The 16,099-nt window shown below is 43.1% G+C and overlaps 1 protein-coding gene across 1 annotated transcript; it reads left to right on the plus strand.

Annotated features, from left to right (window-relative positions):
- The first annotated feature begins 740 nt into the window (after positions 1 to 740).
- CNIH1 (cornichon family member 1) lies at positions 741 to 12,299 on the plus strand. Its single transcript, XM_090034384.1, has 5 exons — positions 741 to 920; positions 4,366 to 4,434; positions 7,714 to 7,826; positions 8,973 to 9,116; positions 10,581 to 12,299. The coding sequence occupies exons 1-5, from the start codon at positions 840 to 842 to the stop codon at positions 10,606 to 10,608; spliced, it is 435 nt and encodes a 144-aa protein (XP_089890510.1). The 5' UTR covers positions 741 to 839; the 3' UTR covers positions 10,609 to 12,299.
- The last annotated feature ends 3,800 nt before the right edge of the window (positions 12,300 to 16,099 follow it).

Genomic DNA, 16,099 nt, shown 5'->3' on the forward strand with positions numbered 1-16,099 from the left:
GTGACGCTGCGCTGCTCCACGGAGGGGAAGATCCCTGCGGACACGGGCGTGATGCGGGAGCGGACGCAGGGCGAGGACAGGTGGTGACGCAGGACGGGCCCAGGGCAGCCCCTGAGCACCAGCCGCTGTTACCGGCCCTGCCAGAGAGGCCTGAGACCTGCCTCACGGCCTCCCCGACCTTCGCTCCCACGGTGCAGGACCACGGTCGCGGTGTCACGTGCAGCACGAGGCCCAGGACAGCAGGCAGGAGCCCGAGTGCTGGGAGATCGGGCGTGGGGCGAATCCCCCAGCGGCCCAGGCCGAGGGGGAGTCGGGGCACGGACACGCCGCAGAGCGTGACGGGAAATCAGGGCCCAGGGTGGCCCGGGAGCGGGGAGCGGTCCGCCCAGAGGAGCCCCCCAGACGTGGTGGTTCGGGGGCCCGGGCTGGAGGCAGCGCTTTCCCCGCACAGGGAGGCTGCTGCCCGCAGGGACCCCCGGAGGAGGCGCCCTTGGCCGTCCAGGTACAGGACTTCTCCTTGTGCTCCGTGACCGGGGGCCGCGGGCGGGCCCGGGCGCTCTGCCCACGTGGCAGCACGGAGCACGGGGGCCGCGCTGCTGTCACGTGGGCCCGGTAGGGGGCGGGGCCCGGGCGGGCCCGGGCCGCTCAGCCCCTCGGCGCGGCCTGGGGAACGCGCAGGCGCAGTCCTGGCGGGCTCCGGGTGGCGGTTGGCTGGGGGGAAGGTCGGTCCCCGTAGTGCGCCTGCGCAGAAGGTCCCGGCCCGGCATCGCCCGCGCGGCGCCTCGTCGTCCTGCCCCGCCGGCCGCGCGGTCCCCCCGCCCCCGCCCCCGCCGGCCGCCATGGCCTTCACTTTCGCCGCCTTCTGCTACATGCTGGCGCTGCTGCTCACCGCCGCCCTCATCTTCTTCGCCATCTGGCATGTGAGTGACGGGGGTCGGGGTCGGGGTCGGGGTCGGTCCGGGCCCCTCCCGCAGCCGAGGGCGCTCTGACACGCGTGCACACGCACATGCGGACACATGCATGCATGCACACACGCATGCATGTATATATATACACATTCACACACGCATCCATGTGCAAGGTATTGGGGCAAAATCTTACTGCTGCTTCTATTCCCCTGCCTCCCCCCCCCCAGGTGTGGAGCGCACAATTATTTCATACGCCGCGCGAGTAACCGTGGCGGGATGCCAGTGCGGTATAAGGCAAGCTTGGCAGTGTCAAAGTTGCAGTGCGTGTTTTCCGGGCGATCCTCCCTGAGGAGGGTGTGAGGGCACATCTCTGTTTTATTGATTTATAAGCAGGAGGGTAAATACACTCGTGTAATGGTCCAAACTGAAAATCAAGGTATCAGTTCACCTAATCGGCTGCACAGGTCAAATCAAAACCAAAGCGTGGCCTATCGTGTACAGTTCTTTGGGTGTACTGATATTAGTGTCTCAACAGTTTTCAGTGCCTTTTTTTCCCTTAAGTTTAAACAATGTCAGGGAAGTATTGTGTACTAGCTTTACATTTTTACCAGCAGTCCACAAAAAAAATTTCTGTCCACATAAAGCTTTGAATTTGTTTGAATATACCATTCAAACTGCATGAAGTGTGCTGTACTTAGTTTTTGTCCTAATCAAATATTTCAGTTCAAATACTTGTGGCTGCTGGGACATAAAATTAATATGGGAGTACTGTTTTAGTTAGTTTGCTAAATATAAGTCAAATAAGCATGCTAAATCAGATCATGCTTTATTTAGGGCATTGGAAATTTTTCCATTTAATAATTTCCGGAAAACCCACATCTCCGCCCCCTCCCTTCTTTGTCACTTACGGGTCACAGACGGCATTTTAAAGCCATCCTTGAGCTCCCAAGTGTTGTTCTGGGGGAAACAAAGACAGGTTAGAGTATGTGCTACCGAGCATCGCTCTTTGTCTGCAAGGATGAGTCCTGTTTCATACTTGTGTGCGGACAGGCCGTGCTCAGCCCTCACAGCTCTGCCTCATCTCCCTGTATTACATCAGAGTCGAGCTTTGGGTACACTGAAGACAATAAATGCACAAGCATTCATTAGGTTTTTAAAGGCATGCATTGCACGTGTTAACCATAACGGGGTAGAGTTTAGATTACAGGTTCGTATGGAGTGGTGTGGACAGGGACGATCCTCCCAGGTCCCCTCCAGCCCAGTGTCTTTATGGTCCTGCAATAACCTGGCTTTTTACATGCAACTGCTTCCATCTGCACTTGCAATGACACGTGCTTCCCAGGGTGTTAGCTTAAACGTGTGGTTCATTTGCTACGAGAGTGCTTTTTCCAGTGTGGGGCACAACAGCTTGAACACTTTCTATACTAGGGGTGCTCAACCTCTAGCCTGTGGAGTATGTGTGCCCTGCAGAGCAATTGTATATGGCCTACAGGGCGGGTAAATGTGGTAGCTGGGGAGTGGGGGCAATGAATACAGCCTCCCTCCCCCCTGCCAAATTCCCAAACCCCTCACAGAAGGTTGCCGCTGGGCTGTGCCCCCTTCCCCTATGGGGCTGGGCCACATCCTATCCCTCCTTCCCCCTCCCCCTGCCTGGACAAGCCCCTCCTCCAGCATGGCGCTGGGTCAAACCCTCTTCCCCTTTGGGGCAGGGTCAAGCCCCCCTGCCCTGTTTGCTGTATTTAGGGTGGCCATCACAGAGGACAGTCTGGTTATCCTCTATTGGTATGAAATTGGATGCCTTTGTCCTTTATTTTTCTCTATTTCTGGATGAAAAATAGACGATGTAAAGGCATCAGGTTTTGTATCAATAGAGGACAGAGTAGCGGAACACTGGAATGTCCTCTGCGATGGCCACTGTAGCCGTATTGGGGACCACTGGTGGGATCTGGCCCGTGGGCAGATGCTCATCTCGGGCCCCCCGGGACCAAGGATGAGCACCACTGCTCTGCACTGCCCTCCTGCTGCTCCCCGGCATGTGGGCCCGCAGCAGCGTTCTGGGACCTGAGTGGGGTTCAGCTACTTTGCCGAGTGCCTGTTGAGTGGATCTGCTGTAGGAAAACACCAGGGACCAATAACAGCAGGCCTTCAGGCACACCTACACGTTCTTATTCTTTAATAACTATCCTGTGTTACGTTCACCGCAGGACACGAGAGTAGCGTTTCTTCGTTTAAACCAGCTTTGCAAAATTGTCATGAAAACTTGCCAGCTCAGGTACCCAAGCTACTACTTGGTGATGAGATGAAAATCTACCGATATTCATCTATGGATGAGTAATGTTTTCAAAGTTTAACTTGGGCAAGATGGTTTTTATTAAAAATATTTTAATGCACCTGCAAGCATTTTCGCAGTTCTCATAAAATATTGTTTTTATGTATTGGAGTACACGTTTAAAATATTCCAGTCCTTCGACAAATCAATTGTATGATGAAGGAGCTTTGTATTTTTTCTGCCTCCTATTAAGATTTTATTTATTTTGTCTTGAATATTTATTATTATTTGAGTCATGTATTTTCAACCAGCCACAGAGAAGAGGGGCACTCAGATGAGAATGCATCTTTGCCATCCCTTTTTAGCTTTGTAACCATCTAAGTTAGCCTTTTATTGTAACATAAAGCATAGTATATAAACTTGTTCTGGTGTACACTGAATACAAGTAATATTAGGTCTGGTTATATTATGTTTAATGTTCTGGTTCTCATAATTTATGGATCTTGCTTTTTTACCATAAGCGTTTGTCTTAGTTGGTGCCGTGTTTTTGACCATGTTTCTGATTGGTACGCTCATGCTTTCCTAAGCATCTGTTTACAGACAAAAGCTCTGTCATCCAAAATGTTGTTGACCTTTTCCTGATCTATCTCCCTTCCCAGCCATCTGTGGCTGCAGCATGCACACTCTGACCACAGCGATAAGATGGAGCGTTTAGCCTCTTTTAACGCAATGATCACTTGACTGGCATAAGTGTCAGGCCTGAACCAGAAACCAAGTGTGCCACATCTGCAGCAGCTTGATCTGTTTATGCTCTAGGGATATATTTTGTGGGATTAAATACTATTTGAAGTGACACTCAGAAAGGTTTTTTTTCTTGGGGGAGGGAAGGGGGTTTCAGTGAAGGTATAGTGCCAGAGATTTCTGGTGCCTAAAATACTTAAAAGCAGCTGAATGAATTAGACTTTGCTTGCTTTTCTGTTAAACTAAAGCAGACCTGTTTCAGACAGCCTTTAGCTATAGGTTACTTGGTTTGTGGAATCATTTCTATGCGAGTGAAGAGGACATGGTTCGTCATTTGTGTTCATAGTGCTTGAGCCTCGGCTCCATACCTGTAAATGGATTTCCTGTGCAAGATGTTTATTACTGCTTTCGGTCTGCAGAATCCTAACTGTTTCAATTTTATTCTAGATAATAGCATTTGATGAACTGAAGACTGATTACAAGAATCCCATAGACCAATGTAATACACTGAATCCTGTAAGTTACACGATCAAGAGTTCCTCTTTACATAGATGTATAAACTAGTTCTTAATTTAGTTATCTCAAGCAAATAGAAAAAAAGGTAATGATAATTCTGTTTGGCTAGTAACACCTAATTACTGGAGCTTCTGGGCAGAATTCTTTATCTGATTCTTCTTTCCTCTCAATCTTGAATATTCTGACTATTATTAATCTGCTGGTGATCTTGTCAGCTGTCCGTACTAACGTTCTTTCAATCTGCTTTTTACATTTTCGGCACAAAGACAGTTGAAAAGGTCAAAAAGATTAAAAGAGTCAAAATTGCATTAAAGGTGTGTACTGCTTTTTAGTTTAATGTTTTAATGCCACTTTCCTTTCATTTTGTTAGGAGCATCTGTATTACTATTTTAAGACGTTTTGTTTAGTGTGCTTGTTCATCTGCCTGTACTGTCTGTTCAGGTTTATAAATTTCATGAACTTTCATATTCTGTGCAAAATAATTTTGCTTGCTTACCCAGTAAAGTGAGGGAAACTGTTATATGCCTCAAGTCTTTCTATTGAATATCTGAAGACGTAAACCAGTGGTATTTCTCATGTCAGATTTACAAAATGGTTTGGGTTTGACACACCAAAGGCCTAGTTTACTTTTTAAAAAAGTGTTGACCAAAAAAATTCTGACCTGGCTTGATGATTTTGGTGGGTGTGTGTCACACAGGAGTCAGAGAGAGGGCATTGCCTCCCCATATTTTGTTCTGTGTTCAGGAAGATACAGTACAGCTGTGTTGTTTTGGATGCAGCTCTCATGAGCCTTTATCTTTTTAATGACTGGCCTCAAAAGCACATTTAGCTTGGGGTATTGCAGACGAAAGCAGCAATAAAGGGGATCTTGATGTCACATCTATATTTTGGTAAAGCAGTAGTAATTCTTTGCCTTGTCTCCACCCCTTGCTGTCCATTTTATTTTAGTTGGGAACAGCTCGATTATGATAGCAGGAGAAGTAGCACAGTGGTAAAGTTATGCCTCTGGATTTTGGCACTGTGAATTCATGTTCGTTAGAATTAAGTAAATCACACCAACAGGTATTGAATTCAAAACTGAAGTTGAAGAAGAATGTATTTATTCTGTACAGGCTATGTCACTTGCCAGAAAACATTACAAAATGAGTAGGAGAAAGGGGATGATAGGTGGAAGGGTTAATTTTGGAAAATAGTATTTGGCACTTGAATGGATGTGCGTCTAACAGTTTCCCTTGCTCAGTCTGTTTTGCAGTCATTTCTGCTATAGTATGGGGGAAGGCAAATACTCATTACATTTATGCATTATGATCTTATCAAAAACTTTAATACAAAGGTACTATACTGTGCATGTTTAAAGCAAATATTTTATTAACCTAATGTTAACATACATGCATGAGGTGTTGATTATACAGTAGTTTTGTGTTGATTGAAAATCTTAACAGTATTTACTGTGTTAGCGGGAGTAGATTAGAACTGAAAAGGTAGATTTAAATCCAAACTCTTCATGCAGTGTGGTAAATGAAAATAATCCTTCGCAAATACCTAAAAGACATGATTCCTGTTCTGAGAGAGAGAAATTGTAGGGGAGAACATTTTTGATTAATGAGAGAGAAGTAGGTAAGGTAGCACTTCTGTATGGTGTGATGAGGTTTTCTCCCTCCTCTTACATATTGCCATTTTTCTTAGCTTGTGTGCCATTGATTACTGATTTCCTCTCTTCTCAACTTTTAGTTTGTATGGTACTGTTCTTTCTCTGAATTAGACTAGTTCCCCTGTAGAGCTGGATGGAAGATAAAATACTGTGATGAATATGCCACAGACGGTTGGCCTCTGTGTTGTGGTGGCGGGGCAAATACAAATGTTGAGGGAGCTTCATGTCTGTGATGTAGAGTCGATAATTGTAGATTTTAAGCCTAAAACACAGGTGTCTTGGTATGCTGCCAAAGACACTTTTAGTTTAAATACATGAATTAAATTTTAAAAGCTCTACATGGTGAGTATGTAAGAGGAGAATTTGTTTCACCTAAGTAAAGAGCTTTGACTAGTTTTTGTCTTGATGGAAGTTTGTGTTTAGTAATCTGCTATTGAAAGAGTCAGACTATAGGGAACACAGCTTCTTTCTTGAGTTTGTAGAGATCCAGTTAGAACTTTTAGGTGTTTGAAAAAAATTCTTGCTTTTAGACATGTTATACAAACCTGCGAAACATTGACACTTCAGTCAGTCATTCTGGACTGAAAAATGGGACGGTATCCAAGAACAAAGTTTTCTCATATGTGCACCTCTAGCTTGGTTAGTACTTTTACCTTGAATCTTATGATTGATTTATTTATGGTAAATCCTTGCTTGAAATATAGCAGTTGGATGTTTTTACATGAAAGAGGTCGTAGTTGTTGATCCCATGTTGAACATTTCAAAGATAGAAATGAACTTTTCTTGAGAACTGTGTTAATTTAAGAGCATGAATGGGTAGTCCAATTCTTGCTGGGTTATTGGCCTTGGTATTCTTGTAGTGGACGTAAGGTTTTACATGAATTTAATCTACAAATCTTTTCCCATATCCTTTCTTTTAGTAGCATTAATGCTGTATAACCTGTCATCTTATACTTTCCCTAGTCTGAGGGTGGTCTAGTTTGTGTTACTTTTGTTGATTTTTGCCATTGAAAAGTAGGCCCGTGGGGTATATAAAAGGTGCATAAAGGAACTGAAACTGTATATACATTGCACTGTTGTTCCCTCCTACACTGCAGAAAGCATAATGCTTGTATTTGTGCTTATTGATGTGCATAACAACGTTACTACTAGTTGTGTCTGATAGTGCTGTGCACAGGAAATAAGGTTTTGGTAATAGTCTCCATTGTATAGTTTTTCCAAGTTCAAAGCTTCCAAACGTAAGATAAAAATAGCCTCTTGCACATAAACTGGTACAGGGAGCATATTTCCTATTGATATTTCTATTTTGCATGTGAAGAAATATCTTAATGTGCTATGCTGTCATGGGGGGTATTGTATGAAACATGGAAGCTGTTAACAGTGCACTTAGTTATTAGACGCAATAATAATTTCTCTAATCTGGGCATTGTGTCATGTACATTTTTTTGTTCATAAATATACAAACATTTATGGGGAGATATTGGAGCATAATCTGCTAGTTGCTGTTTTCACTTTCTGCAGTTTACTTGTTCATGTAATTCTTCCTGTTTCTTCTAAATAATAGTATTCAGTTTTTCATCGATAATTTACTTCACTTGAATATTCTGATGTGTATCTTTCTTTTCCAGCTTGTACTTCCAGAGTACCTCATCCATGCATTCTTCTGTGTTATGTTTCTCTGTGCGGCAGAGTGGCTTACTTTGGGTCTCAATATGCCTTTGTTGGCTTACCATATTTGGAGGTAATATTGATAAGTCTGACACCTTGATTTATGCTAATAATAATTCATTCTCCGGCTGCAGTACTTCCTACTTATTTTCCCATTTCTCTGGCAAAAAAGCATAAAGGCACTTTGTGATGAGATACTGAAAAATCTTACTTTACAGGTATGAATCAAATTATAGACTCTTGTTTTGCCTTTCTGAGGGAAAACTATTCCCACCTTAATAAACAAGAATAAGTACTGCTGTGCATGTCTTAAATGGTGTTGAAGCTTCCAGAGCCATTCTACATGAATCTTGTTTAACACATACTGTATTTATCAGCATCTAGTTTGAATTGAAGACGAGCTCCCAATAATTAGATCCTATACATGGAACATTACTGGAGGGCTGTCTTCAATTTGTCCCTACTGCAGCTGCCACATGCTCTGTGTGATGACTGTTACTCCAGCTTCAGCCCCTCGCTGGAGTTGCAGCAGCCTCCCTGTCAATGCATAACCTGCACTGCCGACCTCTCTCCTTGCACCCGCACATTGTGTGGTCTCACCTGCAGCATGTGCTGCTCCCCCTCTGCACCACGCAATCACCCCCATGCTTGTACACTGCACACCTTCTCCCCCACCCCATGAGCCACCCTGGTCAGACAGCAGTAGTGGTGGCAGCTCTGGCCCCCTACTTAATCCAAGATGTGATGACTTTCCCCTACCGTGGTGAATGGGTGGAGGGGAACCTCATCTTGGATTCAAGTAAATATGGTAATGACTACCAGCGCCAGCCCCTGGGCCGTATTGTTCTTGTTACTCTCTTCCACATTATTTTTCAGTTTTTTATTTCTAATATAATGTGATGCCTCCAACTGTACATACTATTTTAAAGGATCATCTTGTCTACTCTTGGTCTAGTACTGTGCAAAAGTGCCCTGGCTCAGGGTGCAGGGCAGCTGTAGTGTCTAGAACCCATCAGTGAGCAGAGCATTAGTTTGTGGGCTCAGATGTTGCTGGTTGTCTGTTAGCTGCTGACTAGAGTACATGGTCCGTGCAGTTGGAGACACACAGCTCCTTGCATAGTTATATTTTGATACTGTTTGGAACAGTAAAGGAGGCCTGCTTTTTCTGTAACTCTCCACCCTCCCCAAAACTTGCTTCTAACCTAATGTGTCCTTCCAGGTACATGAGTAGACCTGTGATGAGTGGACCAGGTCTATATGATCCTACAACAATCATGAATGCAGATATTTTAGCCTACTGTCAGAAGGAAGGATGGTGCAAACTAGCATTTTACCTTCTGTCATTTTTTTACTACCTATATGGGTAAGTTATTCTCTCTTCCACTTGATGCTTAAACCTGAATTTTTGTTTGGGCTGAGTCTGTAGGGAAAAAAAAAATTATTTTTTTAAGAGAATGCCCAGTACCACACATCTCAAATAACTTGTTTGAAAAAAAAAAAAAAAGAAGAAATCCTAGCTGGGGAAGTAAAGTTTTCCTTTTTTAAATAGGAACCATTTTAATAGTTTCTTTGGTTAAAGTTAGTTTTGTAAAAACATGAAGGTAAAATGGTAACATAATAGATGAGAAGATACAGAATTCATAAAAGCAGAATCAAACTCCAGGGAAAAATAATGGGTGGGGTTAAGAGAAATCTGATACGGGTAGAGTATCACAGTACAACTGCCCTATGCATCTATTGGCTGGTCATTGTGCAGCTCAGCACTTTGATTTAATCATACAAAAAGATGATGGAAGTGTGTTTGCATGCTTTAGTAATTTTTTTTAAATGCATTTACTAAGCTAATAGAGGACTCCCCGTTGCTACTGTTTGATCTGAGTGACCAGCGTGTGCAATGTGCCTGTCACGTCCTTGTTCAAATGCCATTATTTTTATTGACTTAAAGTCATGGTGGCCTACTTGTTTTTTATTTTAGAACTGGAGAAGCATATTCAAGTATAACTATAACGAGGTACCTACCTAAATCACAGCAGAAGTTTGTGCACAGCAGCACCTTCAATCTCGCTCTTTTCACTGTGCGCCTCCCCCTGCCACTGAGTGGCCGAGAGGCAGTTAACGCTGTGGTTTTTGCCTCTCTGCCACTCAGTGGTCTGGGGGAGGGTGCAAAAAGAGCAAAATGAAAGGTGCTGCTGTGCCGCAAATGCCCACTGCAATTTAGTTGGGTCCCTACATATAACCTGTGTGCCCGATTTATTTGTTTAACTGCGGGGGAGGGGGCATTGAGTTTTGCTTGTTAATAAAATGCATAATGATTAGGGGTCTGCTTAATTTGCAGTAAGACAGTGTTTTTTGTGGCCCACTCATAGTCTGCAGAGCCAATTTCACTAGCATTTCATGGTGACCTCCCCCTCCCCCCCATGCTAACGTGGCAGAAAGGCCCCACTCCTTGGTGCTAATTGGCAGAGAGGACCATGAAGGTGGCCACCATCTTGTTTGCTGTCTGCCCTTCATGCTGCCCTGCTGCTCAGTGCTGATTGATGGAGAGGCCCTGGCAGGGGCAAGAGGGACAAGGGGGCAGCCACCATCTGCCCTTCATGCCACCCTGCCAGCCAGTGCCTTCCCCTCCCAGAGTGAGGACCACTGGCTCCCACTGGGGAGCCAGCATTTTATTTTTATCAAGTTTTCTTTTGTTGACTTTTGAGGATGATCCCAGATTTCATATTTCCACGAAATCGGTGAAACTGAATTAAGTAGGTCCCTAATAATAACTAATCCAAAGTGTTGCATCTAAATAAAAACCTGATGTATTTCTTTCTTTCTTTTCTAGCATGATTTATGTTTTGGTGAGCTCTTAAGAAGAAACTTGGCAAACTTTGTTCCAGTTAAGTGCATGCAAAAGCCACGAAACAAAAGGATTCTTCCCAGCAAGAACCTGTTACCAAGATTTAACTATGGAATCCAGTGATCCCAGCTGTATTAGGAAAATCAAAATGACTCCCCCATTTTTAAAATGTTTCCACGCTTTCTTCTTGTGGAAAGACTGTTTTCTTATATTTTCCTGGGATGCTGAAATTAAAAAGAATTAGGTGTAAATTAGTATAAAACAATTACCTCCTGGTTTTGAGCAGTTTTGACTTTGCACTCCATAAGGAACAGCCATAATTCTTCAAATAGCTATTAATTACTGACTGTCCTTAGTATGCTAGGATTTTTTGTTTACTGGACCTTGTAGTGGCTCATTTTGGACTTAAAAGCTCCACCCAACTATAAATCAGCTGTAGATATCAAGTGCTTCTGAAGGACTGAAAGCTTTGTGTATGTTATCTGTAGGTAACCTCACTCTCTTCTAGACGAATACCTGGAGACACTTGCAGAAAGAGTAGTTCTATTTTTTACTATTTGGATAATCTTTCCCTGTATATGCATGGTTCAGAAATTTCCTGTCTTTCCACCAAACACTAACTGTCCTTACTTTAATTTTCAAGCATCCGTCCTTGTGATAGGACAAATTATGCCTTGCCTGGGAGGGAATGCCTTTTGGCGATTTCTATTTTAAATGTTTGTGCAACAGTCTTAACAAATTGGCTCGTCTGCAACAACATTGATCAAGTCCAGTGGTAAAATACTCCTGTGAATTCTCAACAGACATTTCCAAGACAGAAAGTGAGTTTGTGAGACTGCCCTGCTGTTCCTTAGTGCAATCAATAAAATATCTCAAATTCAGAATTTTTTTTCTCTTCAGTGCCTTGGTTTGAAAAAAATGAGTTGCATATTGAATTCCTCAGCTTAATTCATGCCAGCTAATGACATTGCGATCTTTACATTTAATAGACAATTGGAAAGAGATACTTTATGGAAAATGAAATTCTGTTGATTTATAAGCTTGTTTCCTGGATGTTGGCCTGCATGTAAACAGTCTTAGTGCAGAGGTGTGGAGAATAGCTATTTCATATACGTTGATAGTATGTCACAGTTCCTCTTGCTGTGTGCCAGCAGTTAATTTAGCCTGAGCAGCTTCAAAATCTTGCCCACTTCTTCTACTTGATCTTAAGGTTATAGGACAGGGAAATGTCACTAGTTTTATTAAAAGTTGTTTACAGAGGCTGGCACGTGTCCCTTTTGCTGTTGCAGGCCAGATTCTTGTGTGCAGTCTAGCTTGGAAGCTGACTGTGGAATAGGGATGGATCCCCTTTGGTGGTGAAAGTGGCTTCTCTCCTTACCTCCACAATGGGAGCTTGGCCTGTGCTGTGCTGATCTCCAGTTGCTGCTTTGGTTTCATAAAACTGGCAGCTGGTAGAACTGAGACCATCTTTTAATGAGCACACTGCCCAAGAGACCAAGAGGACAAAAATTAGCAGGATGCGCCCACAAAACATTCCACCCCCACCTTGATCTGTGCTGCTTCAGCTGTAGTTAAGGAGATGGATCTGTGTTTTCTTTTGTTTCAAGTAGGACAGAGGAAGCTGTCAGCAAAATGCAGATTGTCTTCTTACAGTCTGGAATAAAAGAATCTGAGCACGCTCATAAATATACCATTTTCTGTGTGGATGGTGATTTTTTTTGGTGTTTGTTTCCTGCAAATCATAGGAAAGAACTAAGAGAATACATACAAACTCCCCAAAAACAAAAAAACTCAGCAGTGGTTTCAAGCATCTTTGTAAAACTTGCATGCTTGGGGGGTAGTGAGGAGGGATGAGAAAAAAGCCATCACTTTTCCTTCACTGCCTGTTGTGGGGAGAAGTACCTTTTGGAATGAAAAAAATGTTTATCTTCTGTTTTAGTAAATATAATGAAGCCAATTATACACAACTGAGGATTGAATTGAGGCATTCTAATGATAAAGTAGTATTTTCTTGTATTTTCTTGCCCAAGGCACTGGTATGGTATTGGATGTTTAAATTATGTGCACTGCTGAGATCATTGTTGGCTCTCTTCAAAAGGGATTAAACTATCCTTCCTATTTTCTGTTCCTGCCCTTCGAATGGTTTAAAAATGAATTTCCTTGCTGCTCAGCAGCTTGTCAAGATACCTTGTTTCACAGCAGTAGATGAAAGTTAACGTCTTTGCTTTTGCCGAGTCCAAGCTGTCATGGTTTTCAAAACCTTCTTGTGCCTTAATAGCTTGTTTTCAGAAATAACATTATGGTGTTTCTAATTTTTGCTCTGCCTTGAAAATCGATGAACTGCTTGACCATCACTTTCAAGTGTACTGTGGTCTCTGCACCGAATCCTAAACTCCCCAGAGGGTAGGGCTCTGGGAGCGCTGTATCTGCTTTTGGCTCTTGAGGTCTTCAGTAGAGGCCCAGTCCTCATGTTGAGTCTACACATTTTTGCACGTGAGCCTTTGAAATCTGACCTATCAGCTTCGACAATTTCAGGTTCTGGGATTAGCTCATGAATGAGATTCAATTATGAACTTGGATCCAAAGCTCACCTTAGATTCAAAATTCTGGTTTGGGCCTTATCCATTGGCTCTTACTGTGGACAGAAACAAAAGTGACCTTTCAAGGTTCATCTTCCAAGATAGTTCCTGCAACTCAGAGGAGTGGGGGAAGAAATGGTCTCTGAATTATGATTTAACCTGATTTTTATCTTTGTGGTCTTGATGGGAATTCCTGGGCTGAGGACTAGATTTAGTTTCTCTACTTTGAATGCAGTGTTTCTACCTTTGTCGTAAATGTTAGTTGTAACGTCACACGTGTGCTGTTCAGAAGTGGTCAGACTAACCTTGTATAAAACCTTTCCTTTGTATAGAGTTACCATCTCTGCAAATTCATAACTGATTTGCAATTAGGATCTGCAGCTGGCAAATCTACCTGTTTCCAACTCCTGGATGTAGTTGGAAGTACATCAGGGATAGTATATATGCCTGAGAGTAGTCCTACTGGAATCAAGACATGCACATAAAAAGTGGTGTGGAGTTGGGATCTGGAGTGACAAAGCTACATCCTCATCTATTTACATACTTTGGATCCCAAGTATTCTACCTGAAAATGTGCCTTTGTTCAGAAAAAGCAGTGTGTGTTGTGGAGATGGTGTCCATCCATTTCTCAGGTACAAGAAATATTTTTAGTAGGAGGCATGCTCCAAAATGCTGCCGCTAGGTGACACTTGCTAACCATACCCAATGCTATTGAATATTGATCTAAATGAGTTTCTTCCATCTCTTTTAGAAAAGAAAAGAATGCACAGTTGAGAGAGACACAATTACAATGTATTTGGGTGAATTCAAGTTTTTGCGTGCATTCAGTGATGGGGTGGTGGTAAATATAGAAGAGAAGACTAAAGACAGTGTGCCCTTACTGAAATGAAGAAAACACAAGCATGGCTTTCTCTTGTGATCTTCCACTTCCCAAAGAGCTTGGCCTTAAAAGTTTCATCCCTCCACCCCATTTTTGCATAAAAGAAAACCAGCCTTGCATCCAGAGTTTTTAGAGACTCGTTGACTCAATTATTGTTTTTAAGTTATTTCAGTATATTATACTAAATATATACCTTAACCTATGCTGTATTAAATTCAAATTTCATTTTAAGCTGGTTTATTAAAAGGAAAAACATAATTATAAAAAAGAAAACAATTATAGTTGAAATAAAAAAATCCTATTTAAATAAAAACATCCATTTTTAATTTTTTTTTAAATTGATTTTTATCCATTTTGGTAATAACAGAGCAGTAGTGATGAAGCCTTGCAGCTGGCAAGATACTGAAAGTAAGATAAAGCTACTTGTGGCCTTGGCCTTGCGTAGGGTGGAGGGAGAGGTATAGGTGTTTTAACCCAGCTATAAGCATGCTATGGAAGTCTCTTATTACAAGTGCTGCGTGTCTGTGTGACAGTTTATGGAGTTCAAGGCCAGAATAGAGTTACTCTGGCTTGCATGTCATAGTCCTTTAATTTCAATCCTTGTATTGAGTAGCCTGGTAATTTTACAAGACACAAAATCATGTGGCATTGTCATGTAAAAAGAACTCAATAACCTTTACTGAAAATGCTTTTATACACTAGGAACTCATCAACCCAAGTTTATAAGTGACTAAGCTGCCAACAAGTTCCAAGGCTGTATCAAGAGAAGTATTCGGAGCAAGACCAGAGAAGTATTAATTAGTACCACGTACAAGCCCTTGGGAAGACCTCATCTGGAATACTGCGTACAATTCAGATTATTGCTTTTTTTAAATGAGAGTAGGATGATCAGGAGAATGGAGATCCTATTTTGAGGCAATCAAGTGTTTAGTTGCCTAACTTAGTGGAAGAACAGCAGTGAACACTGCAAGGCAGAGAGGGAGACGGTGGGCATGTCTTTGTGTGCTTTACTGCGCAGTAAATTAATTAACTGCGCAGTAAAGCCTCACCATCTACACGTGAGTGGCAACGGCTGGTGTAGACTAATTTATGGTGTAATTGGATAGTCCTGTCAGACACAGATACTATTTATTTGATGACAGAGTAAATTATTGTGCTTAAACTCACGTGTAGATGTTGATTACTGTTCTCCAGCTCAAATTGCACCAGAATTTATTCAGTCACATTAATCGCATGTGTAGACATACCCACCATAAGTTAAAGAATGTTATTAGCCCAAGATCAAATGGGTATAAATATAGGCTGGAAATTAGAAGTGAAGCCCTGGAATAGCACTTCCATGGGAACAGAGGGGGCAAAAAAAACCCCAAACTGCTTTTGAGGATATCCTTGATCAGCTGGGCTAGGGACAGAAGTTACACATAAACCAGTTTAGGTGATCAAAACTCGTTTAAACCTGTAACAGAACATAAGTTCAGTGCACATAAATCAGCTTCAAAATGCCTGGAACTAGTTTAAGATAAACCTGGTTGAATGTAGTTATCAGACTTAACTGATTTAAGTCTAACCAGTTTATGGAAATTCTGTCCCAGACCCCTTCCTGGTTCAAGTTAAATCGCAGGCCCCCAACATCCCAGCATGCTTTGCAGGCTTGGGCTGGGCTGGGCTGTGCTGTTTGCTGGAGTAGAGCAGGGGTGGCCTTGCTCCTGTGCTCAGTAGCTGGAGCAGTGATGGCTGGCTGACGTGGGGGTGGGGATGTGGGGGATCCCCACCCCCAGCAGTCCCTGCTAGGCTTCCCACTGGAGTGGAGGGGGTGAGGGCATGGGACAGCAGGCACAGACAGAGGGGGATTAAATCCCGCTGCCTCCTGTCTGCTGCTGGTAGGGATCCCAGTTGGTGTCTGCCTGACTTTTCCCCCCTGCTAGTGGGTCAGCACAGCCCAGGAGTGCCAGAGGGCGATCCCACTGCACCTTCCCAGCCACAGGGGCCAGGGTTTTGCTTGGGGCAGTGTAGGAGCAAAGGACAGATTGGAGGGAGGAAAGGGA

Source organism: Crocodylus siamensis, chromosome 2 (assembly GCF_052110815.1).
Source record: "Crocodylus siamensis isolate JL-2025a chromosome 2, ASM5211081v1, whole genome shotgun sequence".
Taxonomy (NCBI): Eukaryota; Metazoa; Chordata; order Crocodylia; family Crocodylidae; genus Crocodylus; species Crocodylus siamensis.

Excerpts from the sequence above, each read along its gene's own strand:
- CNIH1 (XM_090034384.1), top strand. The coding sequence starts at position 840 with ATGGCCTTCACTTTCGCCGCCTTCTGCTACATGCTGGCGCTGCTGCTC. Across the intron at positions 4,435-7,713 it reads AATGTAATACACTGAATCCT|CTTGTACTTCCAGAGTACCT; the intron begins GTAAGTTACACG and ends TTTCTTTTCCAG. Across the intron at positions 7,827-8,972 it reads TTGGCTTACCATATTTGGAG|GTACATGAGTAGACCTGTGA; the intron begins GTAATATTGATA and ends GTGTCCTTCCAG.